This window comes from Salmo salar, chromosome ssa04 (genome assembly GCF_905237065.1).
Source record: "Salmo salar chromosome ssa04, Ssal_v3.1, whole genome shotgun sequence".
NCBI lineage: Eukaryota > Metazoa > Chordata > Actinopteri > Salmoniformes > Salmonidae > Salmo > Salmo salar.
In genome coordinates, this window is record NC_059445.1 from 74,253,407 (window position 1) to 74,281,141 (window position 27,735).

General features: G+C 40.6%; 1 protein-coding gene across 1 annotated transcript in view; it reads left to right on the forward strand.

Annotated features, from left to right (window-relative positions):
• The window catches only part of LOC106603823 (follistatin-related protein 4), a 270,553-nt gene that overhangs the window by 208,993 nt on the left and 33,825 nt on the right, over window positions 1-27,735 (forward strand). The window contains exon 7 of the mRNA XM_014197993.2: window positions 11,339-11,505. Coding sequence (XP_014053468.1) covers window positions 11,339-11,505 — 167 coding nt within the window. The remainder of the gene's footprint in view (window positions 1-11,338; window positions 11,506-27,735) is intronic.

Genomic DNA, 27,735 nt, shown 5'->3' on the forward strand with positions numbered 1-27,735 from the left:
CGATGTTTGTCGGAGGAAGTGGTCGGAGGTAGGGTTGCAAATCAGGGGTATATAAACTACCAGAATTTTGGTATCTTTCAAGGATTTTATGTAATCCATCACAAGACATCTAATGGCCATTTTGGGTACGTCTGTAATTATCTCTGCTCCTCTGTGTTGCATTATTACATGTAAAATATATGAAATAATTCAATAAAAAAACATCCTATACATAAACCATCAACTTAGTGAATACCATTGGTGTTTAATATGAGGCTTTCAGCATGAAATAAAACATGTTTTACAAAATTTTATTTATTTTACTATGTCAGTATGTATTTGTTGTCAATGTTTTGCCGTCAAACTGGTGGCAGTTGTGAAAAATGTCAGCAGCTGGAAGAGTTGCAGAGTTATTATTTAGGCAATTTTTTCCTGAACCATATGGTCTATGTACTATAAACTCATGGACAATATGGATAAAATATATTTTTAAAAACTAATACTATATGCAGGGGTGAAAGTAGATTTAATTTATTACCGGTGTCCCAAGTTCCGCACAATTTTTTTTATATACTAAATTACAAAGATTACAGGGTAGCCTACTCTGCTGACTCTGACAAACAGACCAATAAAAACTATTTAGTCTGATCCGTATAATCGGCGTATGAAAAGGTGGGACACAAATACAATATGATGTCCATCTAATCGGAGGAGGAAATTAGTGTTCAAAAACCAACGAAAGTGTCACTGAACCAATGATGACCACAGTGAATATGCACTCACTGAGGATATGGCCGATGTCCTACGCTGGTGCCAATAAGATAGTCTACTGTTTGCTTAATTAAGTTAAGCATTTTGATTACCAAACAACAGATTGGAGTCTTTTCATTGTCATCTCTTTACAGCAATAGCGATTTGCTTTCCAAACAGTTGTTCCGCAATTGTATTTTTAAATATTGTGATACGACTGGCTGGGTCTCTCTGATTTTCACTGACAGGCGCAACTCAACAATCATCTATTTGGTATTTGCAGCACGCTCTGTGCAAATTGCGGGCCTTTCCGTCTGTAGGAAATGCAATTTAAAACAACCCACAGCCTGTTTTTTTAAGAAGCTAATGCTCTGTGGCCAAATCATGATTTCTGATGTAGTAGCCTATTTTTTATGCTTTTATTTATTTCTGCATAGACAGGAGTAAGCTAATTAGAATATTGGCAATTTAATACAATTTACTTTAGGGAAAGCTTCCCCTAGCCTTATGGACACGACGCCTATGCCTTCTAATGTGGCATAAACACAACCAGTCATGATGTTTTCATCATCCTGTACGCTACCCGCACACATTCGTCCACTCACAAAATAATTTCAGCATCCAAACCCCAACAGTGCACTGTGCACCGGCAATTTGATGATTAGAAAGAGACATCTGTTACAAAACACCAACATGTATTGTAATGACGTTCTACGATTGTAATTAGGTTTACACGTGTAGCCTGAATTGATGCATCCACTGTTGTCCAGGCACGCCTCGGTATCGGCCACTCATCTCTGCCTGTACAAAATGTAAGTGTACTCCTCAAACCACAATGCAATTTGTAGCATATACCACCTGGTGTCCTGTCAATTCGCACACGTTTCATTTGTCTGACATGCAGTAATGTTAAGTAATGGTGTAGTAGCCTATAGGTTTTTGGGGCATGTTGTATTAATTGTGATAAGCTCATGTTTTACCGTTACGGCGTTCCCCCACTATTTATTTTGCTGGGACACCGTACCGGACCATACCGACTTACTTTCACCCCTGACTATATATTACTGCATTTAAAAAACGTTATTAAAGTATAAATTACCAAACTTATGATAGATTGCCATAGAAGTTATTCAAGTTTAAATGACCAAATTTATGATAGATTTCCAGAGTTTCTGTTAATTACCAAAATTACTGAAGATTCTGGTAACTTTAGTAAACTACTGGTAGCTTTGCAACCCTAGTGGTTGGGCCGAAATATAAGGATAATAATTTGTTCATTGCACATTCACCACAACTAAGCCCAAAAAGAGATTGTATTTGAAAATAACAATCATTATACCTTGATTACATTGAGACACGATCATGTCTATTTTGTTGTTTGTGAGAATACTTGGGAACACATTTCCTGAATTAAACTAATTTTAGCTGAATTCCTTGTGATTTTACAGTATTTTGTGACCCCTGCTATAAACCAACATGTCCTTTTCTATTATTTTACCAAATTACTTTACTCATATGCTGTACAACATGTGAGGAAAAAGGAAACTGGCTACTCAGCCATCTGCACAAATCTTTCTGTATATCATTGAGATATCAGTAACATGATAATGTGCAGTGTGCATGACAGACCAGGTGTAGTGAGCAATAGACTTCCCAGATGTCAAATCAATGTACTCTGCCCTCTGCATCGGCCTGCCTCTCACAGCCCACCCTGTCGCCCCAATCACTGCTGAGTAGATTAAACCCTACCTAAAAGTGGAAAGGTATCATACCAATGGCATAGTTAAGGTTGACAGGAAGACAGAGATGACAGGTACGAGCCACAGGATCACCTATGAAGGATTTGGTATGACACACTTTCAGACCTGCTCTCCTAATCACAGTAATCCTATAAGTAACCCTGTTTACTTTACTATAATGTCATAAAGAGCTTTTTTTGCTTTCAGTAAAAATTTGTTTGTTTTTTAACTGAATGAAGGATCAGCACGCTATGTAACAATCTAAGTAGTTATTGATATCATTAGATAACAACAGTAAGGGCTCTATTCAAAATGTATCGCGGAAGTTCATCATAACAGCGTGATTGAAATTTAAAGGCAACGTTCCCGTGTTAGCAGAGACTGTATTCACGGTAAGCTCTGCATACTGTATGTCGGCTCAATCGGAAATTACCTTTACATTTCTATCGCGCAATCTGTACTGCTTCAGTGATACGGATTGAGTAGAGCCCTAAGTTCTTCTCTCTCCTTGTTTCAATAACATTGGGTTTGGACTTAATGTGCTCTCTGTATTCAGAACCTGTTGAATTCTGTTTGCGTAAGCCTTCATAAAAGGTGCATCAGAACATATTTAATTAATTCTCTGAGAAAAGCATTCTGGAAGATTTGTCACAAGTAGGTTCCAGTCATGGGTTGTGTTGTCATGTAGGTTATGTTGTAGCAGGTTTTGTTGTCATGTTTGGCTGTTATGTTGTTGTCTTAGGTCTGTCTTTATGTAGTGTTGTGTCTCTCTTGTTGTGATGTGTGTTTTGTCCTATATTTATATCGTTTTTTTTAATTATTTTTAATCCCAGGCCCCCATCTAGCTACTTTTGCATCAATATGTTTTGACCATGTCAGTTTACAATCCAAGTCTCCTCAACTTGCTCAATTTCCACATTGCTCATTACAAGATTTAGTTGAGGTTATGGTTTAGTGAATGATTTGTCCCAAATTCGATGCCTTTAGTTTTTGAAATTATTCATTTAAAATACTTATTTCTTGCCACCCATTCTGAAACTGACTGCAGCTGTTTAAGTTTTGCAGTAATTTCACTTGCTGTGGTTGCTGACAGCATACATAAACACACAGGCTTTACTCAGAGCCAGTGGCAGGTCATTAGTAAAGATTGAAAAAAGTAAGGAGCCTAGACAGCTGTCCTGGGTAATGCCTGACTCTACCTAGATGATGTTGGAGAGGCTTCCATTAAAGAACAGCCGCTGTGTTCTGTTAGACAGATAATTCTCGATACACAATATAGCAGAGGATGTAAAGCCATAAGACATATTTTTTTCCAGCAGCAGATTATGATCAATAATGTCAAAAGCTGCACTGAAGTCTAACAAAACAGCTCCCACAAACTTTTTATCATCAATTTCTCTCAGCCAATCATCAGTCATTTGTGTAAATGCTGTACATGTTGAATGCCCTTCCCTATAAGCATTTTTGTAAGTGCTGATAATCTGTTGTTAATTCGTTTACTGTGAAATAGCATTGCATCTGGTCAAAAGCTATTTCTTCCAAAAGTTTACTAAGGGTTAGTAACAGGCTGATTGGTTGGCCGTTTGAGCGAGTAAAGGGTGCTTTGCTATTCTTGGGTAGCGGAATTGCTTTTGCTTCCCTCCCGGCCTGAGAGCACACACATTCCTGTAGTCCGCTATCATCCTCAGTAATTTTCCATCCAAGTTGTCAGACCCAGGTAGCTTGTCATTGTTGATAGACAATAATACTTTTTTCACCACTTTCACACTTACTATACCGAATTCAAAATTACAATGCTTGTATTTGTAGTAATGGGCAATATCAGAGAGTTTTGTAATAAATTAGCCATCTTATTCAATGAATGATGGAGCCCAGTTTGCCTTTTTGCCCAAAATTTCATTTAAGGAGCTCCAAAGCTTTTTTTTTATCATTCTTTACATCATTTATCTTTGTTTCATAGTACAGTTTCTTCTTTTTGTCCAGTTTAGTCACAAGATTTTTCAATTTACAGTACGTTTGCCAATCGACTGTGCAGCCAGACTTACTTGCCATTCCTTCTGCCTTATCCCGCTCAACCAATTTTTCAATTCTTCGTTAATCCACGGAGATTGAACTGTTCTCAGTAATTTGCTTAATGGGTGCATGCTTATTAGTAACTGGAATAAGCAATTTCATAAATGTGTCAAGTGCAGAGTCTTGTTGCTCCTCATTACACACAGACCAGGAAATATAGATTGTTTTACATCTTCAACATAGGAATCACTACAAAACTTCTTATATGACCTCTTATACACTAATCAGGCCCAGCCTTTGGAACTTTGCTTTTCCTAGATATGGCTACTATATTATGATCACTACATCCGATGGATCTGGATACTGCTTTAGAGCACATTTCTGCAGAATTAGTAAAGACGTGCTCAATACAAGTGGATGATTTCATTCCTGTGATGTTTGTAAATACCCTGGTAGGTTAACTGATAACCTGAACCAGGTTACATTTACTGGTTACAGTTTTTTTTATTTATTCTGGAGTCGGCAGCTTGATGAAAGCCAGTCAGTATTTTGGTCACCAGGAAAATATACTTCTATGTTGACATCACATACATTATCAAGCTTTTCACACATATTATCCAGATACTGATTGTTAGCACTTGGTGGTCTATAGCAGCTTCCCACCAGAATGGGCTTTAGGTGGGACAGGTGACCCTGTAGGCATATTACTTTAACAGCATTTGACATCAAATAAAATAAAATAAAATAAAATGTTATTGCTCACATACACATATTTAGCAGACGTTATTGCGGGTGTAGCAAAATGCTTGTGTTCATGAGATCCTCTCTAAGCTTTACAGGAATATGACTCTGAACATACACAGCAACACCTCCACCTTTGGCTTTCCTGTCTTTTCTGAAGATGTTGAAATCATGTATTGCTACCACTGAATCATCAAAGGTATTATCTAAGTGAGTTTCAGAGATAGTCAGTATATGAATGTTATCTGTTACTAGCAAGTTAACGATTTCATGAACCTTGTTTCTTAGGCTATATATGTTAACCTGTTGGGGCTAGGGGGCAGTATTTTCACGGCGGGATAAAAAAACGTACCCGATTTAATCTGGTTACTAATCCTACCCAGTATCTAGAATATGCATATACTTATTATATATGGATAGAAAACACCCTAAAGTTTCTAAAACTGTTTGAATGGTGTCTGTGAGTATAGCAGAACTCATTTGGCAGGCAAAACCCTGAGACATTTTCTGACAGGAAGTGGATACCTGATGTGTTGAATTACCTTTAAGCCTATGCCATTGAAACACACAGGGGTTGATTAATGTTTTGGCACTTCCTATTGCTTCCACTAGATGTCACCAGCCTTTACAAAGTGTTTTGAGTCTTTTACTGTGAGATCTGACCGAACAAGAGCCATGGAACGGTGATGGCCGATTAGACTCTGGCCGCGAGTTCATGTTGGGTACCCTCGTTCCAATACGTTATAAAAGAGAATGCATTCGTCCACCTTGAATATTATTCATGTTCTGGTTAAAAAAGGCACTAATGATTTATGCTATACAACGTTTGACATGTTTGAACGAACGTAAATATATTTTTTTCCCCTCGTTCATGACGAGAAGTCCGGCTGGCTTAGATCATGTGCTAACAACATGGAGCTTTTTGGATATAAATGATGAGCTTTTTTGAACAAAACTACATTCGTTATGGACCTGGGATTCCTGGAAGTGACATCTGATGAAGAGAATCAAAGGTAATGGATTATTTACATAGTATTTTCGATTTTAGATCTCTCCAACATGGCCGTTTGTCTGTATAGCAAAGCATATTTTTCTGGGCGCAGTGCTCAGATTATTGCAAAGTGTGATTTCCCAGTAAGGTTATTTTTAAATCTGGCAAGTTGATTGCGTTCAAGAGATGTAAATCTATAATTCTTTAAATGACAATATAATATTTTACCAATGTTTTCTAATTTTAATTATTTAATTTGTGGTGCTGACTTGACTGCCGGTTATTGGAGGGAAACGATTTCCTCAACATCAATGCCATAGTAAAACGCTGTTTTTGGATATAAATATGAACTTGATAGAACTAAAAATGCATGCATTGTCTAACATAATGTCCTAGGAGTGTCATCTGATGGAGATTGTAAAAGGTTAGTGCATCATTTTAGCTGGTTTTATGGTTTTGGTGACGCCGGTCTTTGAATTGACAAAACATTACACACAGCTATTGTCAATGTACTCTCCTAACATAATCTAACTTTATGCTTTCGCCGTAAAACCTTTTTGAAATCGGACAACGTGGTTAGATTAAGGAGATGTTTATCTTTCAAAGGGTGTAAGATAGTTGTATGTTTGAAAAATTTGAATTTTGACATTTATTTGGTTTCAAATTTGCCGCTCTTGAAATGCACCTGCTGTTGATAGGGTGCACCACGGGTGGCACGCTAGCGTCCCACATAGCCCCAAGAAGTTAATGTAGGCTGTTTTTCACACTTTTCTGGGATTCTTGATTGTTTTTATTGCTTTACTGGAAGGCTTTATCAGAGATAGACATGACAGTGATATTTATGTTTGAGCTGATAGTTCCGGGTGAGCTGCACACAGTGGACTTCCTACTAGGGCACAGCCTCAGTGCTAACAGTATAACTCAGGTTCATAGGCACATGATTACTGCATACAATAGCTGTAGGATTGACAGAGGCCTTTAGGGGAGTTAGAGGGACATACGTTAGGTTACTTACATGATGACTGCCAACATCCCTGGGACAATGTACATTTGAAGCAGCACTATGACAACTCAGCAACATAATGGTAGGGATTTTCTGAGCAGGGCTTGGGTCCCTGATAAGTCATTGTCTCAACACAGCCTTGAAATGCGAGGACAGGGTCCAGGAGCCAAGATGATTTGGATGGACTTCGTCATTCATGTAGAGCATCTTCTGTTTCTAAAAGGTGTTCAAGTTATCTAAAAAATGTGTGCCAACAGACTTATAATAGTCTTTTAGCCAGGTATGTAATGCCTGCTGAATCTTTCACAACCATGGTCCAACGATGGTACCGGGCCTGAAATAATTGACTGCTTTTTCGAATCTTTCAGAGCTAGAATCAATTCTTTAAAATATAATTTCAGCCATTCCGAGCTAGCCCTCCTAATGTTTCACCCCACATGGACTATGACAGCATTAGCCCCCGGCAGCTGTCATAGAACGGCAGGAAGCAGCCTTGTAATGTACTGTACTCGTGCTTCAGATTTTTGCCCCGGGAACCGAGATGTTTCTCACGATAGAGCTGCCGATGACAACAGCTGGTGAAATGGCTGAGGAGGTTTTGACATTCTTTCACGTCGAGTGGTTTAGAAGACCCCTCTAGGACCGATGGGAGGTGGTGCCCGAAGGCCCGAGCCAGCCGTAGAACCCGCCGTAGCTGATGAAGGGGCCAGAGTCTCAGACACCCTCACGGCTGTGGAGATGCGACACGGAAGCGTCACTCTCACCAGGCCAGAGCTGCGTCCAGCTTCTGGAGTAGAAGAGAAAGAGAAAGTAGGCGGGCGTGGATTCCCCAGTAGCTTTTGTAAGTTTTCTACTTGTTTGCGTAGAGGAGCCACTTTGCCCCTGTAGTCCTCTGCAAGCAAACAATTGCTACATTGAAAGTCCAGATGGTCCACATTGTTCCGGTATAGAGCAAAAAAAAACACATCTCCTGCAGCATTGAAAACGTTCGTTAGTGACCTCCATTTGAAACTACAGGCTAGCTAGTCTAGCTGGGCTCCCATGTCTCTCTTCACAGGAATTGACTAAAAGTTTGCTATGAGCTACAGTGGATTTGCAAATATAGCCTGCACCCCACCTCCTGAAACAAGCACCGCCAGTGAAATGGGAAACACACAAGCACAACACACACCTGAGTCACACAACAGTACTGCAAACTGAGCGAAAGCAGAGGACATGCTCACTGTATGGATCACGGCAGCACATACACTATACAAGCGGGAGATGACCAAAACGCAAGTCCAATCAGTATATCACGGGGCAGTTAGCCAAAACTTTGGTAAACAAGTTAGGGAGAAACAGGTAGCAGGAGCAGTCGCTAACCAACAAGCAGCGTGAATAAGCTGCATGAACGAGCAGCGTTATAGTCTTCCTAAAGAACCCAACCAATATTGTCCCACTGTCGTTCAGTCATATATATGACATTCTTACCTGCCACCCCTCATCATCCCTCTCTCCTCCTTCCTGTATAGTTATGGGCCCTGGGGACACTCGAGAACAGTGCTTTTTCATGTGCCTTAAAGGTGAAACAAATTGGACTCGCTAGTCAGCTGAATGTAAATCTTCCTTAATAATCGCTCTCACACGATCTCGTCCTCAGATCAAACATTGTTCTCTCTCAACCGGTCTTGTCCTCAGATCAGACATTGTTCTCTCTCACATGGTCTCATCCTCAGATCATACATTGTTCTCTCTCACACAGACTCGTCCTCAGATCAGACATCGTTTTCTATCAAACGGTCTCGTCCTCAGATCAGACATTGTTCTCTCTCACATGGTCTCATCCTCAGATCATACATTGTTCTCTCTCACACAGACTCGTCCTCAGATCAGACATCGTTTTCTATCAAACGGTCTCGTCCTCAGATCAGAAGTTGGTTCTCTCTCACATGGTCTCGTCCTCAGATCAGACATCGTTCTCTCTCACCCGGTCTCGTCCTCAGATGAGACATTGTTCTCTCTCACATGGCTGTGTCTGTATGCTTTACTGTGTGTTCTGTGCTGTGATGAATAAAGTCAGGCTTTGTTTCAGTCCCACCACCAGCTCATCTCTTTAATTTCTCTCTCACCTCTCTCTCTCTCTCTCTCTCCCTCTCTCACCCCTCTCTCTCTCACCACCCCCCTTCTCTCTCTCTCTCTCTCTCTCTCTCTCTCTCTCCCACCCCACTCTCTCTCTCTCACCCCCTCTCTCTCCACCCCTTCTCTCTGTCAGGAGGTTAGGAAGTGCAGCTCAGTGTCCACCTCATTTTGTGGGCAGTGTGCACATAGCCTGTCTTCTCTTGAGAGCCAGGTCTGCCTTTCTCAATAGCAAGGCTATGCTCACTGAGTCTGTACATAGTCAAAGCTTTCCTTAAGTTTGGGTCCTTCACAGTGGTCAGGTATTCTGCCACTGTGTACTCTCTGTTAGGGCCAAATAGCATTCTAGTTTGCTCTGTTTTTTGTTTATTCTTTCCAATGTGTGAAGTTAATATCTTTTTGTTTTCTCATGATTAGATTGGGTCTAATTGTGTTGCTGTTCTGGGGCTCTGTGGGATGTGTTTGTGTTTGTGAACAGAGCCTCAGGACCAGCTTGCTTAGGGGACTCTTCTCCAGGTTCATCTCTCTGTAGGTGATCGCTTTGTTATGAAAGGTTTGGGAATCGCTTCCTTTTAGGTGGTTGTAGAATTTAACCGCTCTTTTCTGGAATTTGATAATTAGCGGGTATCGGCCTAATTCTGCTCTGCATGCATTATTTGGTGTTCTACGTTGTACACAGAGGATATTTTTGCATAATTCTGCATGCATAGTCTCAATGTGGTGTTTGTCCCTTGTGAATTCTTGGTTGGTGAGCGGACCCATAAAGGGAAATGGGTTCTATAACTGATTCAAGTATTTTTTGCCAGATCCTAATTGGTATGTCGAATTTTATGTTCCTTCTGATGGCATAGAATGCCCTTCTTGCTTTGTCTCTCAGATCGTTCACAGCTTTGTGGAAGTTACCTGTGGCGCTTATGTTTCGGCCAAGGTATGTATAGTTTTTTGTGTGCTCTAGGGCAATGGTGTCTAGATGGAATTTTTATTTGTGGTCCTGGCGACTGGACCTTTTTTGGAACACCATTATTTTCGTCTTTCTGAGATTTGCTGTCAGGGCACAGGTCTGGCAGAATCTGTGCAGAAGATCTAGGTGCTGCTCTAGGCCCTCCTTGGTTGGTGACAGAAGCACCAGATCATCAGCAAACAGTAGATATTTGACTTCAGATTCTAGTAGGGTGAGGTTGGGTGCTGCAGACTTTTCTCGTGCCCTCGCCAATTCGTTGATATATATGTTGAAGAGGGTGGGGCTTAAGCTGCATCCCTGTCTCACACCACGGCCCTGTGGGAAGAAACGTGTGTATTTTTTGCCTATTTTAACCGCACACTTGTTGTTTGTGTACATGGATTTTCTAATGTCGTATGTTTTTCCCCCAACACCACTTTCCATCAATTTGTATAGCAGACCCTCATGCCAAATTGAGTCAAAGGCGTTTTTGAAATCAACAAAGCATGAGAAGACTTTGCCTTTGTTTTGGTTTGTTTGTTTGTCAATTAGGGTGTGCAGGGTGAATACGTAGTCTGTCGTACGATAATTTGGTAAAAAGCCAATATGACATTTGCTCAGTACATTGTTTTCACTGAGGAAATGTACTAGTCTGCTGTTAATGATAATGCAGAGGATTTTCCCAAGGTTGCTGTTGATGCACGGTAGTTATAGGGGTCAAATTTGTCTCCACTTTTGTGGATTGGGGTGATTAGTCCTTGGTTCCAAATATTGGGGAAGATGCCAGAGCTAAGGATTATGTTTTTGTATAGCCAATTGGAATTTGTTGTCTGTATATTTGATCATTTCATTGAGGAAATCATCAACACCACAGGTCTTTTTGGGTTGGAGGGTTCATTCAAGGTAACTGGAGAATCCAGTGGGTTCTGGTAGTCTTTAATAGTTGATTCTAAGATTTGTATTTGATCATGAATATGTTTTTGCTCTTTGTAAATCTCTCTCTCTCTCTCTCTCTCTCTCTCTCTCTCTCACTCTATATATATATATATATATCCATCCACCTACAGAGGTTGTTCAGTTGAGCCTGGCTGAGGACCAGAGAATGAGCATCTCCACGGTAACGGTAGGCCTCAGCACCGTGCTGTCCTGTGCCATCCAGGGGACGCTGCGGCCACCAATCATCTGGAAGAGGAATGGGATAATACTCAACTTCCTGGACCTGGAGGATATCAATGTGAGTCCTAGGCAGGAGCAATTGGCTATTTCCGAGGGTGTAAAGGGGAAGTTCAGTATTTTGCTTTGTAAAATCTTGATGTTAGATGGTTCCTCACCCTGAAAGTAGTCCATGGCCCAGGAGAAAATGCTGAACATACCCTTTAAGTTGTAAAGCTACATATCATGTTTTGACATGAATTAAGTCATGCTACTATGAGCCTGTCTGTCCATGCTAACCCTACAAAATATGGTTGTGATTAACACGAGCAGAGGCCTCCACCCCAAAACTGCAGATGTGAGTTTGTGTAACCCTTTTTTCCTTCTTTACATTTCATGGGGCATTTCAAGGTGAAACACTGAACAAGTGTCCAACATTGTGAACTTTGATGTGTGGTGTTTTTAGAAACGCTGCTTTTAAGACATTTATAATTGGGCCTTTGATTAATATTTGATCATCCTCAGAACATGTCTCAGCAGGGGCTCTTCACATTGGTTTTAAAACAATTAATCAATAACGTTAGATACATTTTCACAGAAAATAAGTAAGAAATGCTAATTCCCATCAACACAATTTATGCATCTTCTTCTCCCAGCCTGTTTAAAAAACAAAACAAACAGGCCTGTGTTTTTCCTCTTGCTTTGAATCATTGGTTCTAATTGTAAATAATGTAATGATTTGGGTCTCAGGAGCTCTGCCAGGTGTCTTGCTGATCTCAAAGAGCACAAACCATGTTAAAATGATATTTTTTTTTGCAAATTCCAACATGGCAATGCATGGGAATTGGGCTTGGCTGCATGTGGTTAATGAACTATAGAGCGGCAGCGGTGCGCTGTTTAGTTCAACTGCACAGCTGACAGCGTGGGACTGTGTTTATCCATCCACCAGCTAATTAGAATTCTCTAATTGAATGTTAATGATTTGGCCAGAGAGCCAATTAACAATGACATGCACGACAACTGGCATGTGCTTAGGCGAGGTCGCGCTGAGGACAAGGAAGTGGGAGAAAACAAGGTCCTCTGTGAAACATGAGATGACTACTGTTTCCATGGAGTTATGTTATGCAGTGATAAATAGTGTGTGAAGACAATTACAATTGTCACTAATGAATAATTATAAATAATAACTTTTATGAACATGAAGGTGTGCACGATAAGAAATGTGCCATTCAGCATAATGTGTTCCCATGTAATCCTTAGGCAGTGTTACGCTCTTTTAATGCATAGAGTCTGCATGGGAAGTATTGCCTGCTATTGTGTAATACCACTGCATCTCAATGAAGAACAAAGAAAAGAAAGCATACTGATCGAAGGCCTCGTGTGTGATTTGCCATTGTGACATGGTGACCCAGGTGCAGAGAAGAAACCAGACAGGGAATCAGCGGTTAAGGATAAACATAATACTTTACTGAGAAACGGTAACAGAAGGATCACAGTAACACTGGGAAAACAACAAACACTAAGTCTCAAAAACTCACTCAGGAGACAAACACACACAATTCAAGCTTCAGCAAAGAACAATAGAAAACTCACCTCTTTTAACAGGAAAATCATAATGAGTAAATAGGACACACCTGAGTGTCGTTAATGTCTCTAGGACGGTCTCTGCCACCCCCATTTAGCTGTGATTCAGACAGGTTCTGACATTATGACTCATTTAGCTGTGATTCAAACTCCGTACAGAAAGGTTCTGACCTTGTGACTCATTTAGGTGTGATTCAAACTCCGTCCAGAAAGGTTCTGACCTTGTGACTCAATTAGCTGTGATTCAAACTCCGTCCAGAAAGGTTCTGACATTATGACACATTTAGCTGTGATTCAAACTCCATCCAGAAAGGTTCTGACATTATGACTCATTTAGCTGTGATTCAAACTCCATCCAGAAAGGTTCTGACATTATGACTCATTTTGCTGTGATTCAAACTCCATCCAGAAAGGTTCTGACATTATGACTCATTTAGCTGTGATTCAAATTCCGTCCAGAAAGGTTGTGACATTATGACACCTTTAGCTGTGATTCAAACTCCGTCCAGAAAGGTTCTGACATTATGACACATTTAGCTGTGATTCAAACTCCGTCCAGAAAGGTTCTGACATTATGACTCATTTAGCTGTGATTCAAACTCCGTCCAGAAAGGTTCTGACATTATGACTCATTTAGCTGTGATTCAAACTCCGTCCAGAAAGGTTCTGACATTGTGACTCATTTAGCTGTGATTCAAACTCCATCCAGAAAGGTTCTGACATTATGACTCATTTAGCTGTGATTCAAACTCCGTCCAGAAAGGTTCTGACATTGTGACTCATTTAGCTGTGATTCAAACTCCATCCAGAAAGGTTCTGACATTATGACTCATTTAGCTGTGATTCAAACTCCGTCCAGAAAGGTTCTGACATTATGACACATTTAGCTGTGATTCAAACTCTGTCCAGAAAGGTTCTGACATTATGACACATTTAGCTGGTTGTGGAAATTTGCCTTAGCTGGAATCAGTCCCATTTGCTACAGCATGAAGGTAGTATTACTCTCTCTATCTCTGTCTCTATCTCTCTATAGCTCTCTCTCCCTCTCACATTTTACGTATTGAATTGGGGACTTTTCTTCAAAGTAATTGTGTTGTGTTTTGCAGAGATCAAATCTGTTACCCTCTGATTTGATTGGGGGCGGCATTACATTTACTACTTAGAAAGAAAACAATGTTTCACAGTTCCAGACCACCCTTTACTGAAACACAGGAAGAGATATACAGCTTGATTATTGTAAGGAAATTATTCACCAATGAAAATAAGGGTCCCGCTTTATATGACGTTCGTCTTATAAAGGCTTCATAATGCCTTCATAAGCACTACATAAATGTGTTACAGAGCATATATGACCGTATGTCATGCTTTATAAAGGGTTTATAAATGTGACATAACCCAGTATGTCAGATATGATATAAACATGTTCCTTTATAAAGGGTGACATGTTGTCGTGAAGAATGGCATACGCTGTAAAGTGAAGTCATGTTAGTCACATTACACCTAATCTCGTTCCCAGACACTTCTGGTGGACCAACACATCAAACTTGGCCTTCATTAGTTAGGGTTAGGTTCAAAATCACATTTTAACAAGATACATTGTGGAAATGGGCAGGGATAATTATGACTTTTTGACTGTGTTAAGTTGTGATGATGACAAATACTTCACTCAGTAAGATCACTCCTACATAATTCTACTGTCATTCCCACTATGGCCAACTTTGAATGATTATATGTGCTGTGTGCAATAGCCTGGGGACGACGTGACACCAAGAAACACTTACACCCAACCTAAAGAAATTGAAAGTGTCTTTCTTCTGGAACCTAGTTACACAAATATACGCACACAACAAAAACTAGCCATACCTTGCTGTGCTGGGCCCAGTCAGATCTTTGACACATTCACCCACTCCCCTGTTGAAAGATCGGCCACAAAACGTTGGCACCATTGTAACAGGTTGTAATCAAGCCCTGGTCTCCAGCATGGGAACAGAAGAGGAATACCTGGTGCAGTAGTCTCAGGTTGGACTACCCCAAATCATCTTGGTTCTGACACACACACACACACACACACACACACACACACACACACACACACACACACACACACACACACACACACACACACACACACACACACACACACACACACACACACACACACACACACACACACACAAACGCACATCAACCAATTTAAGTACCTCTCACACCCTACAGTAACCTGTAGGTCATGTAGAGAACCTTCATAAGAGAACCACTCAGCAGAACGGTTATAACCTATTGATTTACACTTTATGAAGTGTCCTGTAATACTTAGTTTGAAGTGAGACACCTTCGGTCATTCATAACACATCCATAAAGACTCTATATCACATTACGCTGTACTTAATTGAAAGTCAGACACCTTTGGTCATTTTATAACACATACATAAATGCCTTATATTAAATGGTGCTGTACTTACTATAAAGTCAGAAACCTTTGGTCATTCATAACACACATAAAGGCCTTATGAGGTAAACACAAATGTATTACAAATAGGGAATTATCACTAACAGCTCAAGAAAATACATTTTTATTTGAACATAAAAAAACTACAAATACATTAAGTTTCAAAAAGTCCAGCAATGCAATTACATTGAACATTGCACAGGGCTGTGAATAGTGTAGCTTGTCTCTGAGCTGGCAGATAAATGGATCTTGCCTCTCTTCCTGATGGAGATGCTGCATGTTGGTAACAACAAAGAAAGTTAGCAGGTCTGTTAGGAAATGCCTTTGTCACACCATCTGGATGAGGGCATTTATGTGCTGCGGCTTCCTTCATGATCTGTCCTCTGTAAAATGGTATAGAATCAGCTTGATCCCCTCTGTCGAAGACGCTCGGACCTTCTTTTTTATATTTTCAGTGGCGTCGTTATCAAATATGCCGCTATAAAGAAAATTTGAATTAAAAACAGGTTCGACCGTGATCTGGCAGAGTTACTCCACCTCAAGAATTCCATTTGGCAAATCACTCGGTACACGCATACTCAGGCTGACCGGCTCTCATTCAGGAAAATTAGAAATAAGTACACTCAGGCTATCCAGAAGGCCAAAGTTAGTTACTTTAAGGAGCAGTTCTCTCTCTGTGGGTCTAACCCAAGAAGTTATGGAAAACGGTTAAAAACCTGGAGAATAAACCCTCCTCATTACAGCTGCCCATGTCCCTTAATGTTGATGATGTGGTTGTTACTGACAAGGAGCACAGGGCTGAACTCTTTAATCACCACTTCATTAAGTCACGATTCCTATTTGACTCTGCCATGCCTCCTTGCCCGTCCAACATTTCCTCATCCCCCACCCCTTCTAATGCAACTAGCCCCGATGCTCCTCCCTCTTTTTCCCCTGCCCCGCTACAAAGTTTCTCCCTGCAGGCGGTCACTGAGTCTGAGGTGCTAAAGGAGCTCCGTAAACTTGACCCAAAAAAACATCTGGTTCAGATGGTTTAGACCCTTTCTTCTTTGAGGTTGCTGCCCCTATCATCGCCAAGCCTATCTCTGACCTCTTTAACCTGTCTCTCCTCTCTGGGGAGGATCCCACGGTGCATTCTTTATTTCAAGGGGGAGATCAAGCTGATCCTAACTGTTACAGGCCAATTTCTATTTTGCACTGTTTATCAAAAGTGTTGGAAAAACTTATCAATAATCAATTGATTGGCTTTCTTGATGTCTATAGTATTCTCACGGCAATCTGGTTTCTGCTCAGGTTATGGATGTGTCACTGCAACCTTAAAACCTGTTATGGTTAGTGGAACCCCTCGCCAACAGCCAATGTAATAGCAGGGCGCGAAATACAAAACAGCAAAAATCTCATAATTCAATTTTCTCAAACATACAACTATTATACACCATTTTCAAGATAAGATTCACCTTAATCCAACCACAGTGTCCGATTTCAAAAAGGCTTTACGGCGAAAGCAAAACATTAGATTATGTTAGGACATCAACTTCACAAGAAAAACCACACAGCCATTTTCCAAGCAAGGAGGGGCATCACAAAAACCAGAAATACAGCTAAAATTAATCACTAACCTTTGACGATCTTCATCAGATGACACTCCCAGGACTCAATGTTAGACAATACAATGTTCGATAAAGTTCATATTTATATCCAAAAACCGCATTTTACATTGGCGCGTGATGTTCAGAAAATGTATTGCCACCTAAAACTTCCGGTGAATGAGCACATCAATTTACAAAAATATTCATCATAAACATTGATAAACTTTAAAACAGTTATTGAAAGAATTATAGATACACTTTCCTTAATGCAACCGCTGTGTCAGATTTCAAAATCGCTTTACGGCGAAAGCACATTTTTCAATATTCTGAGTACAGAGCTCAGGTATCAAAGCTAGCTATACAGTTACCCACCAAGTTCTGAAGTCAACTAAAATCAGAATTAGTATTATAAATCTTCCCTTACCTTTGCGGATCTTCGTCGGAATGCACTCCCAGGACTCCTACTTCCACAAGAAATGTTCTTTTTGTTCGAAATACTCCATATTTATGTCCAAATACCTCCTTTTGTTCGCGGGTTCAGATCACTATCCAAAGACAAAATGTGCGAGCGTAAAACCAGAGACAAAAAGTCAAAATGTTCCATTACCGTTCATAGAAACATGTCAAACGATGTTTACAATCAATCCTTAGGGTCTTTTTAACATAAAACTTCGATAATATTCCAACCGGGCAATAGAGTATACATTACAGAAGAAAAAGAAGGAGCGGTGCGCAAGCGTGGTTGCGCAGTAAACAACTCACTGGTCCCAGGCAGTCCACTGATTGACTGAGCTCCTATTCTCTGCCCAGTAACAGTAGACGGATGAAACAAGTTTCTAAAGGCTGTTGACAGCCAATGGAAGCCTTAGGAAGTGCAATGTGACCCCACAGACACTGTAGTTTCGATAGGGATTAGAAAGAAAAACTTCAAGCCTCAGATTTCCCACTTCCTGGTTGGGTTTTTCTCAGGTTTTTGCCTGCCATATGAGTTCTGTTATATTCACAGACATCATTCAAACAGTTTTAGAAACTTCAGAGTGTTTTCTATCTAAATCGACTAATAGAATGCAAATATTTGACTCTGGGCTCGAGGAGCAGGCAGTTTACTCTGGGCACGCTTTTCATCTGAACGTGAAAATACTGCCCCCTATCCCTAACAGGATATTATTAAAGGTCCTAAATTATGTCATCATTGCCCTTGATTCTAAGCAATGGTGTGCTGCTATATTTATTTAGTTGGCCAAAGCTTTTGATACGGTAGACCATTCCATTATTGTGGGCTGGCTAAGGAGTATTGGTGTCTCTGAAGGGTCTTTGGCCTGGTTTGCTAACTACCTCTCTCAAAGAGTGCAGTGTATAAAGTCAGAACATCTGCTGTCTCAGACAGTACCTGTCACCAAGGGAGTACCCCAAGGCTTGATCCTAGGCCCCACGCTCTTCTCAATTTACATCAACAACATAGTTCAAGCATTAGGAAGCTCTCTCATCCATTTATATGCAACTGGTAGCCTTATACTCAGCTGGCCCCTCCCCGGATTTTGTGTTAAACGCTCTACAACAAAGCTTTATTAGTGTCCAATAAGCTTTCTCTGCCCTTTCTCTGCCCTTAACCTTTCTTGCGTCCCACCTACTCAACAGCCAGTGTAATCCCGTGGCGCGATATTCAAATACCTTAGAAATGCTATTACTTCAATTTCTCAAACATATGACTATTTTACACCATTTTAAAGACAAGACTCTCGTTAATCTAACCACACTGTCCGATTTCAAAAAGGCTTTACAACGAAAGCAAAACATTAGATTATGTCAGCAGAGTACCCAGCCAGAAATAATCAGACACCCATTTTTCAAGCTAGCATATAATGTCACATAAACCCAAACCACAGCTAAATGCAGCACTAACCTTTGATGATCTTCATCAGATGACAATCCTAGGACATTATGTTATACAATACATGCATGTTTTGTTCAATCAAGTTCATATTTATATCAAAAACCAGCTTTTTACATTAGCATGTGACTAGCATGTGACTAGCATTCCCACCGAACACTTCCGGTGAATTTACTAAATTACTGACGATAAACGTTCACAAAAAACATAACAATTATTTTAAGAATTATAGATACAGAACTCCTTTATGCACTCGCTATGTCCGATTTTGAAATAGCTTTATGGTGAAAGCACATTTTGCAATATTCTGAGTAGATAGCCTGGCCATCACAGGCTAGCTATTTTGACACCCACCAAGTGTGGTACTCACCAAACTCCGATTTACTATTAGAAAAGTTTGATTACCTTTGCTGTTCTTCGTCAGAATGCACTCCCAGGACTTCTACTTCAATAACAAATGTTGGTTTGGTTCAAAATAATCCATAGTTATATCCAAATAGCGGCGTTTTGTTCATGCGTTCAAGACACTATCCGAAGGGTAAAGAAGGGTGACGCGCCCGACGCGTTTCGTGACAAAAAAATTCAAAATATTCCATTACCGTACTTCGAAGCATGTCAAACGCTGTTTAAAATAAATGTTTATGCTATTTTTCTCGTAAAAAAGCGATAATATTCCGACCGGGAGTCGTTGTTTTCGTTCAAAGAGAGAGAAAGTAAACATGGTGTCGGCTCGTGCGCGCGCCCCAGTCTCATTGTCCTCAGATCGACCACTTACCAAATGCGCTAATGTTTTTCAGCCATGGCCTGCAAAGCCACCATTCATCGTTCCGGCGCCTTCTGAGAGCCTATGGGAGCGTTAGAAAATGTCACGTTATGCCAGAGATCCCCTGTTTTGGTTAGAGATGATCAAGAAGGCCATGAAATGGTCAGAGAGAGCGCTTCCTGTTTGGAATCTTCTCAGGTTTTGGCCTGCCAAATGAGTTCTGTTATACTCACAGACACCATTCAAACAGTTTTAGAACCTTTAGGGTGTTTTCTATCCAAATCAAACAATTATATGCATATTCTAGTTACTGGGCAGGAGTAGTAACCAGATTAAATCGGGTACGTTTTTTATCCGGCCGTGCAAATACTGCCCCCTATCCCCAACAGATTAACCTTGTCTTGAACACCTCCAAAACAAAAGTAATGTGGTTTGGTAAGAAGAATGCCCTCTTCCCACCGGTGTGATTACTACCTCTAAGGGTTTAGAGCTTTAGGTAGTCACCTTATACAAGAATTTGGGAGTATGGCTACACTGCCATTCTCTCACCACATATCAAAGCTGCAGGCTAAGGTTAAATCTAGACTTGGTTTCCTCTATCATAATCGCTCCTCTTTCACCACAGCTCCCAAGCTAACCCTGATTCAGATGACCATCCTACCCATGCTAGATTACGGAGACATAATTTATAGATCGGCAGGTAAGGGTGCTGTCATGACGTTGGCCGGTGGGTAAGGTTTATGACCCCCCATAAATACCTTTCTCCCTTCCCCTCTCTCTCTGACCCTACTGAAGGACTTTTGAATAGCCTTTGTTAAATATAGAGAGTCTGGGAACATCAAACAAGTTGGAGGAAAGGAACCATATTTCGGTAATAGAACCAGTTAGAAATATGCGTTGGAACTTAATGAGTATGGATGTCAGTTCGGTTGTCATCTGAGACATGATGACTGATGACAGGACAACATAAACTGTACCTGGGAAAGTCTACACATTCTAGTTATCAAATTCACATGGAATTGTTGTGCAATTTAAATGTTTGATATTGAAACTGTTTGTTAGAAGATTAAATGTAATTTTAGCTTCCAAATGAGAGAATTGGGTTTTCATAAGGAAAGTGCCGTGCTTAATCAGTGGCCCGCCCCTGTGAAGAGACAGGGGTTATAAACGATGAAACACACCTTTCTCCCCTCGCCACTATATAAGACAATGACACAATGTAACCAGGAGTTCCGGTACGTGAGGTTTGCAGCCTCTGTGTTGAAAGGACACACATGTCAAGTACAGAACTAAGCCAACCTCAGCGTTAGCTTTGGTTGCGAATGGTATGAACTTTGAACCCTTATTCACTTCAGAAGTGATACTTCCTAGCCGTTGAGTTAGCAGCGGCCGCTGTAGACGTGGGCTAGGAAAGGACGGACGACGGATCCAGTCTAACACACGACGAAGATACTACAAGTATCCATTTTACCACCAGTGACATTCTTCCGAGGACAGGAAGATCTCTGTTGGCCAACCGGCCAGCATCTACGACCAACCTACCGAAGCGCAGCTCAGCTCAGCTCAGAGTAAATATTTATTGCATTTTCCTTTTCCAAATGGGCGGTGATTTAGAATGCATACGATAATGTATTTACGATGGCATAGCTGCAGTTTCTGTGTTCCTCAGTCTTCCCGCTCTTTCATTCAAGCCCAACCCCCTTTCTTTGTGTAACAAGCCGCCATGCCGGTTTAGCCCACTAGGGCACATTCTTCTATAATTTCCTTGTAACCATATCTGTTTGTTTTGCATTTCTGTGAATTATTTAGTTAGTAAATCAATAATTAAACCCAATTTTGTATTGCTGATTCAACTTGTTAGGCAGGGTTCATGCAGATAACCAACAATTTACGACGTTTGGAATGAGACTGACGTGAGGTAAACTAACATATCATTAATCAGAGGACTCATGGATCAGATATTATAATATCTGAAAGTTATATTAGGAAAATTATAACTTTGTAATCTGAATATTTTCCTTGGTGCCCCGACCTCCTAGTTAATTACAGTTACACGATTAATCAGTTTAATCGCGTAATAATAATTACAGAGAGTTATTTGATAAACATGTCTTCAGTTTAATGATGCCAAAGACACGACAGTGCTCTCGAGTGGCTAGATATTCTTTACCATTCGGCCATCAGATTTGCCACCAATGCTCCTTATAGGACACATCACTGCACTCTATACACCTCTGTAAACTGCTCATCTCTTTATACCTGTCGCAAGACCCACTGGTTGATGCTTATTTATAAAACCCTCTTAGGCCTCACTCCCTCCTATCTGAGATACCTACTGAAGCCCTCATCCTCCACATTCAACACCTGTTCTGCCAGTCCCATTCTGTTAAAGGTCCCCAAAGCACACACATCCCTTTGTCGCTCCTCTTTTCAGTTCGCTGCAGCTAGCGACTTGAACAAGCTGCAAAAAACACTCAAACTGGACCGTTTTGTCTCCATGTCTTCATTCAAAGACTGAATCATGGACACTCTTACTGACAGCTGTGGCTGCTTCGCGTGATGTAATGTTGTCTCTACGTTCTTGCCCTTTGTGCTGTTGTCTGTGCCCAGTAATGTTTGTACTGTACCATGTTTTATGCTGCTACCATGTTGTGCTGCTGTCATGTTGTGTTGCTACCATGTTGTTGGCATGTTGTGTTGCTACCATGCTGTGTTTTCATGTGTTGCTGCCATGCTATGTTGTTGTCTTAGGTCTCTCTTTATGTAGTGTTATGTTGTCTTTCTTGTCGTGATGTGTGTTTTGTCCTATATTTTTATTTTATTTTACATTTTTAATCCCAGCCCCCGGCCCCGCAGGAGGCCTTTTGCCTTTTGGTAGGCCATTATTGTAAATAAGAATGTATTCTTAACTGACTTGCCTAGTTAAATAAAGGTTAAATATATATATATTTTTTTAAGAAAATAAAGATGGGAAACCATTCAATTCGTAATATTATATTCCTATTTCATTTACAAATCTCATGACGTGATTATGAGACGTGGCTGATTCTAGGGGAATTTTGGTTCGCTACCAATTGCTGTGAAGTCATTACACATTACGATTGAGGCAGCTACAGTAATTGTCTTTCGCTGTCCATGTCACGTCCTGGCCAGTATAAGGGTTAATTGTTATTGTAGTTTGGTCAGGATGTGGCAGAGGGTATTTGTTTTATGTGGTCTGGGGTGGTGTTTTGGTAAAAAGGTGTTTGATTTAGTATTTCCGGGTTTTTGGTTTATGGTCTATGTTTATGTATTTCTATGTGTAGTCTAGTAAGTGTGTTTCTATGTAGAGTTAATTGGGGTGGACTTCCAATTGAAGGCAGCTGTGTGGTGTTGCCTTTGATTGGAAGTCCTATATTAGTTGGGTGTGTTTGTCTGTGTGTTTGTGGGAGATTGTTCTGTGTTTAGCCTTGTGCCTTGCCAGACTGTCTGTGGATCGTTCGTTATCTTGTTTGTTTTTGTGTTCATTTTGGAAAGTTAATAAATGTCAAGATGAGCGTACACATACCTGCTGCGTTTTGGTCCTCCATTACCGACGAAAACCGTGACAGTCCAGTGGGAATTTGATTTGATTCACATGATCAGCGTTTCATGAGCCACACTAAAGAAATACTTCTGGGTCATGGAATTTCGGGAATTTTCTAAATAAATGTCCCCCACGTAATAATTCAACATTTAGCAGAAGCTCTTATCCAGAGCGACTTACAGTAGTGTGGATACATTTTACATACTGGAACCCCTTGCATAGCAAACCCACAACTCTGGCGTTGCAAGTGCCATGCTCTACCACCTGAGCAACACGGCACACATGGTAGAAAGTGTCAACAACCATTCATGATACAGTGCATTCTGAAAGTATTCATACCCCTTGACTTTTTCCCCCAAAAATATGTTATAGCCTTATTCTAAAATGAATTCAATTGTTTTTTCCCCCTCATCAATCTACACACAATACCCCATAACGACAAAGCAAAAACAGTTTTTTAGAAATGTTAGAAAATGTATCAAATACATTTTAATTGAAATATCGTATTTACATAACTATTTAGACCCTTTACTCAGTTCTTTGTTGAAGCACCTTTGGCAGCGATTACAGCCTCAAGTCTTCTTGGGTATGACGCTACAAGCTTGGCACACCTATATTTGGGGACTTTTCCCATTCTTCTCTGCAGAGCCTCTCAAGCTCTGTCAGGTTGCATGGGGAGCGTTGCTGCACAGGTATTTTCAGGTCTCTCCAGAGATGTTCGATCGGGTTCAAATCCGGGCTCTGGCTGGGTCACTCAAGGACATTTAGACTTGTCCCGAAGCAACTCCTGCGTTGTATTGGCTGTGTGCTTAGAGTCGTTGTCCTGTTGGAAGGTGAACCTTCGCCCCAGTCTGAGGTCCTGAGCGCTCTGGAGCAGGTTTTCATCAAGGTTCTCGCTGTACTTTGCTCCGTTCATCTCTCCCAGCCCCTGCCGCTGAAAAACATCCCCACAGCATGATGCTGCCACTACCACACATCACCGTAGGGATCGTGCCAGATTTCCTCCACACATGACGGTTGGCATTCAGGCCAAAGAGTTCAATCTTGATTTCATAAGACCAGAGAATCTTATTTATCATGGTCTGAGATTCTATAGGTGCCTTTTGGCAAACTCCATGCGAGGAGTCATGTGCCTTTTACTGAGGAGTGGCTTCCGTCTGGCCACTCTACCATAAAGGCCTGATTGGTGGAGTGCTGCAGAGATGGTTGTCCTTCTGGAAGGTTCTCCCATCTCCTCAGAGCTGGGAGAACTCAGGAGCTCTGTCAGAGTGACCATCGGTTCTTGGTCTCCTCCCTGACCAAGGTCCTTCTCCCCCGATTGCTCAGTTTGGACAGGCGGCCAGCTCTAGGAAGAGTCTTGGTGGTTCCTAACTTCTTCCATTTAAGAAATACGGACTCCAGTGTGTGCTTGGGGACCTTCGATTCTGCAGATCTTTTTTGGTACCCTTCCCCAGATCTGTGCCTCGACACAATCCTGTCTCGGAGCTGTACGGACAATTCCTTCAACTTCATTTCTAGGTTTTTGCTCTGACATGCACTGTCAACTGTGGCACCTTATATAGACCTGTGTGTGCTTTTCCAAATCATATCCAATCAATTGAATTTACCACAGGTGGAATGAAATGAAGTCGTAGAAACATCGCAAGGATGATTAATGGAAAGACGACGCACCTGAGCTCAATTTCGAGTCTCATAGCAAAGGGTCTGAATACTTATGTAAATAAGGTATTTCTGTTTGTTATTTTTAATACATTTGCAAAAATGTAAAAAGAAACGGTTTTCACTTTGTCATTATGGGGTATTGTGTGTAGATTGATGAGGGGAAACAATTATTTAATACATTTTAGAATAAGGCTGTAACGTAAGAAAATATGGAAAAGTCAAGGGGTCTGAATACTTTCCAAATGCACTGTATATAAAAAACAATTGTCTAAACATGAACAATTATTCATTTTTGTTCATATTTAAGTGAAATGTGCATTCAATTTGGGTTTTAAAACATGTTCCAAGGTCAAATAAATGCCCCCAATCGAATCAATACATATTGGCTTATAGAGCAAAAACTATTCTGGGTGCTGCAGTAAAAGCGTTGTAGGAAATACTCAGTAGGGTCAGTAGGGTCGGTAGAATGTATGGTGTCACTTCATCGGGCTCTGAATAATACAAAGTGTTGCTGGCCTTTTACTCACATGTGGCTTACTGTGCTACAGAAAACCTTCTAACCAAACAACAGTGAAAAAACTGGGGTAAACCAGAAAAATATTGGGGTAAAAAGAAACATGCAAAAACAAAAACAAAAAAAACTGGAGTCTTCTGCTGTGCATGACTGCACATTAGAGTGTGCGTCATCCTGCAGCACAGCATTTTGGGGGAAGTTGAGGTCAGCTCCAATATTGACTATGCACCTAAGAGGGAAAGAGGTTGGGCCATCCTAGAAATGGTTTAATGAAATATGATATTATATATAAAATTTAGCAGACCCTTTTATCAAAGCAACTTACAGCAACTTACAATGAATACATTTTTACGTATGGGTGGTCTCGGGAATCGAACCCAATATCCTAGCGTTGCAACGCTCTACCAATACCAAGATGCATAACACGGTTATAAATGCTTTGTAAATCCCTCAAGTTAATATTATTGATAAGGCCTTTATTAAGCGGTGCATTTGCCACCCTTTATAAAGCACAGGTTTATGTCATATTTGGCAGAGTGGGTTATGTCAAATTTGACATGGGCGTTTATGTCACACAGTTATGCCACATTTATGAACCCTTTATATAGCATGGCATACTGTTATAGGTGATTCATAACACATATGTCGTGTTTATGAAGGCTTAATGAAGCCATTATAAGCTGCAAGTCATTTAAAGCGGGTGCCAAAATAATTAATGCGTTTTCTCCATTTTCTCCAAAAACAATTATGCTATAAAAAAATGTAATGAGCATGTCAAACAGGCCTTTTACTTGCCGTTTGGGACTGCTGTGAAAAATCCATTATGTTAACATTCAAACATCTTAAAATGATTTTCTGCTAAGACTATTATGAATACAGTACAGAGCTATTACTGTTTTATAAGCGGTGAAAAGATAGAAGGAACATTTTGGGTGGTTCTTCGCTTTAAATACAAACTAAAATGAAAGATTTATGAAACAATACCATGCTTCTTTATGTGTACAGTTGAAGTCAGAAGTTTACATACACTTAGGTTGGAGTCATTAAAACTCATTTTTCAACCACTCCAGAAATGTCTTGATAACAAACTATAAATCTGGCAAGTCGGTTAAGACATCTGCTTTGTGCATGACAAGTCATTTTTCCAACAATTGTTTACAGACAGATTATTTCACCTAAAATTCACTGCATCACAATTCCAGTGGGTCAGAAGTGTACATACACTAAGTTGACTGTCCCTTTAAACAGCTTGGAAAATTCCAGAAAATGATGTCATGGCTTTAGAAGCTTCTGGCAGGCTAATTGGCATAATTTGAGTCAATTGGAGGTGTACCTGAGGATGTATTTCAAGGCCTACCTTCAAACTCAGTGCCTCTTTGCTTGACGTCATGGGAAAATCAAAAGAAATCAGCCAAGACCTCAGAATTGTAGTTCTCCACAAGTCTGGTTCATCCTTGAGAGCAATTTCCAAACGCCTGAAGGTACCACGTTCATCTGTACAAACAATAGTATGCATGTATAAACACCATGGGACCACGCAGCCGTCATACCGCTCAGGAAGGAGACACGTTTTGTCTCCTAGAGATGAACGTACTTTGGTGCGAAAAGTGCAAATCAATCCCAGAACAACAGCAAAGGACCTTGTGAAGATGCTGGAGGAAACAGGTACAAAAGTATCTATATTCACAGTAAAACGAGTCCTATATCGACATAACTTGAAAGGCCGCTCAGCAATGATGTCACGTCCTGACCAGTAGAGGGAGTATTTATTATTGTAGTTTGGTCAGGACGTGGCAGAGGGTATTTGTTTATGTGGTCCGGGGGGTTATGTGTATGTAGAGGGGTGTTGTATTTATCTGTTCCGGGGTTTTGGTGTATGTTCTGGGTTTTTGTGTTCTAGGTTTCTAGTTTGTATATTTCTTTTTGGTCTGTGTGGCTCTCGATCAGGAACAGCTGTTCATCGTTGTTCCTGATTGGGAGTCATATTTAAAGTGCTTGTTTTCACCTGTTTAGTTGTGGGTAGTTGTGTTTTTGCACTGCTTGTAGTTATAGCCTGCAAAACTGTTTCCTGTCGTGTTTTCTCTATTTTCTTGTTTTTCCGTGTTCACGTGTTTAATAAAATATGATGATGAGCACGCAACCCGCTGCGCCTTGGTCTAATCTATACGACAGCCGTGACAAATGAAGAAGGCACTGCTCCAAAACCGCCATAAAAAAAGCTATACTATGGTTTGCAACTGCAAATTGGGACAAAGATCATACTTTTTGGAGAAATGTCCTCTGGTCTGATGAAAC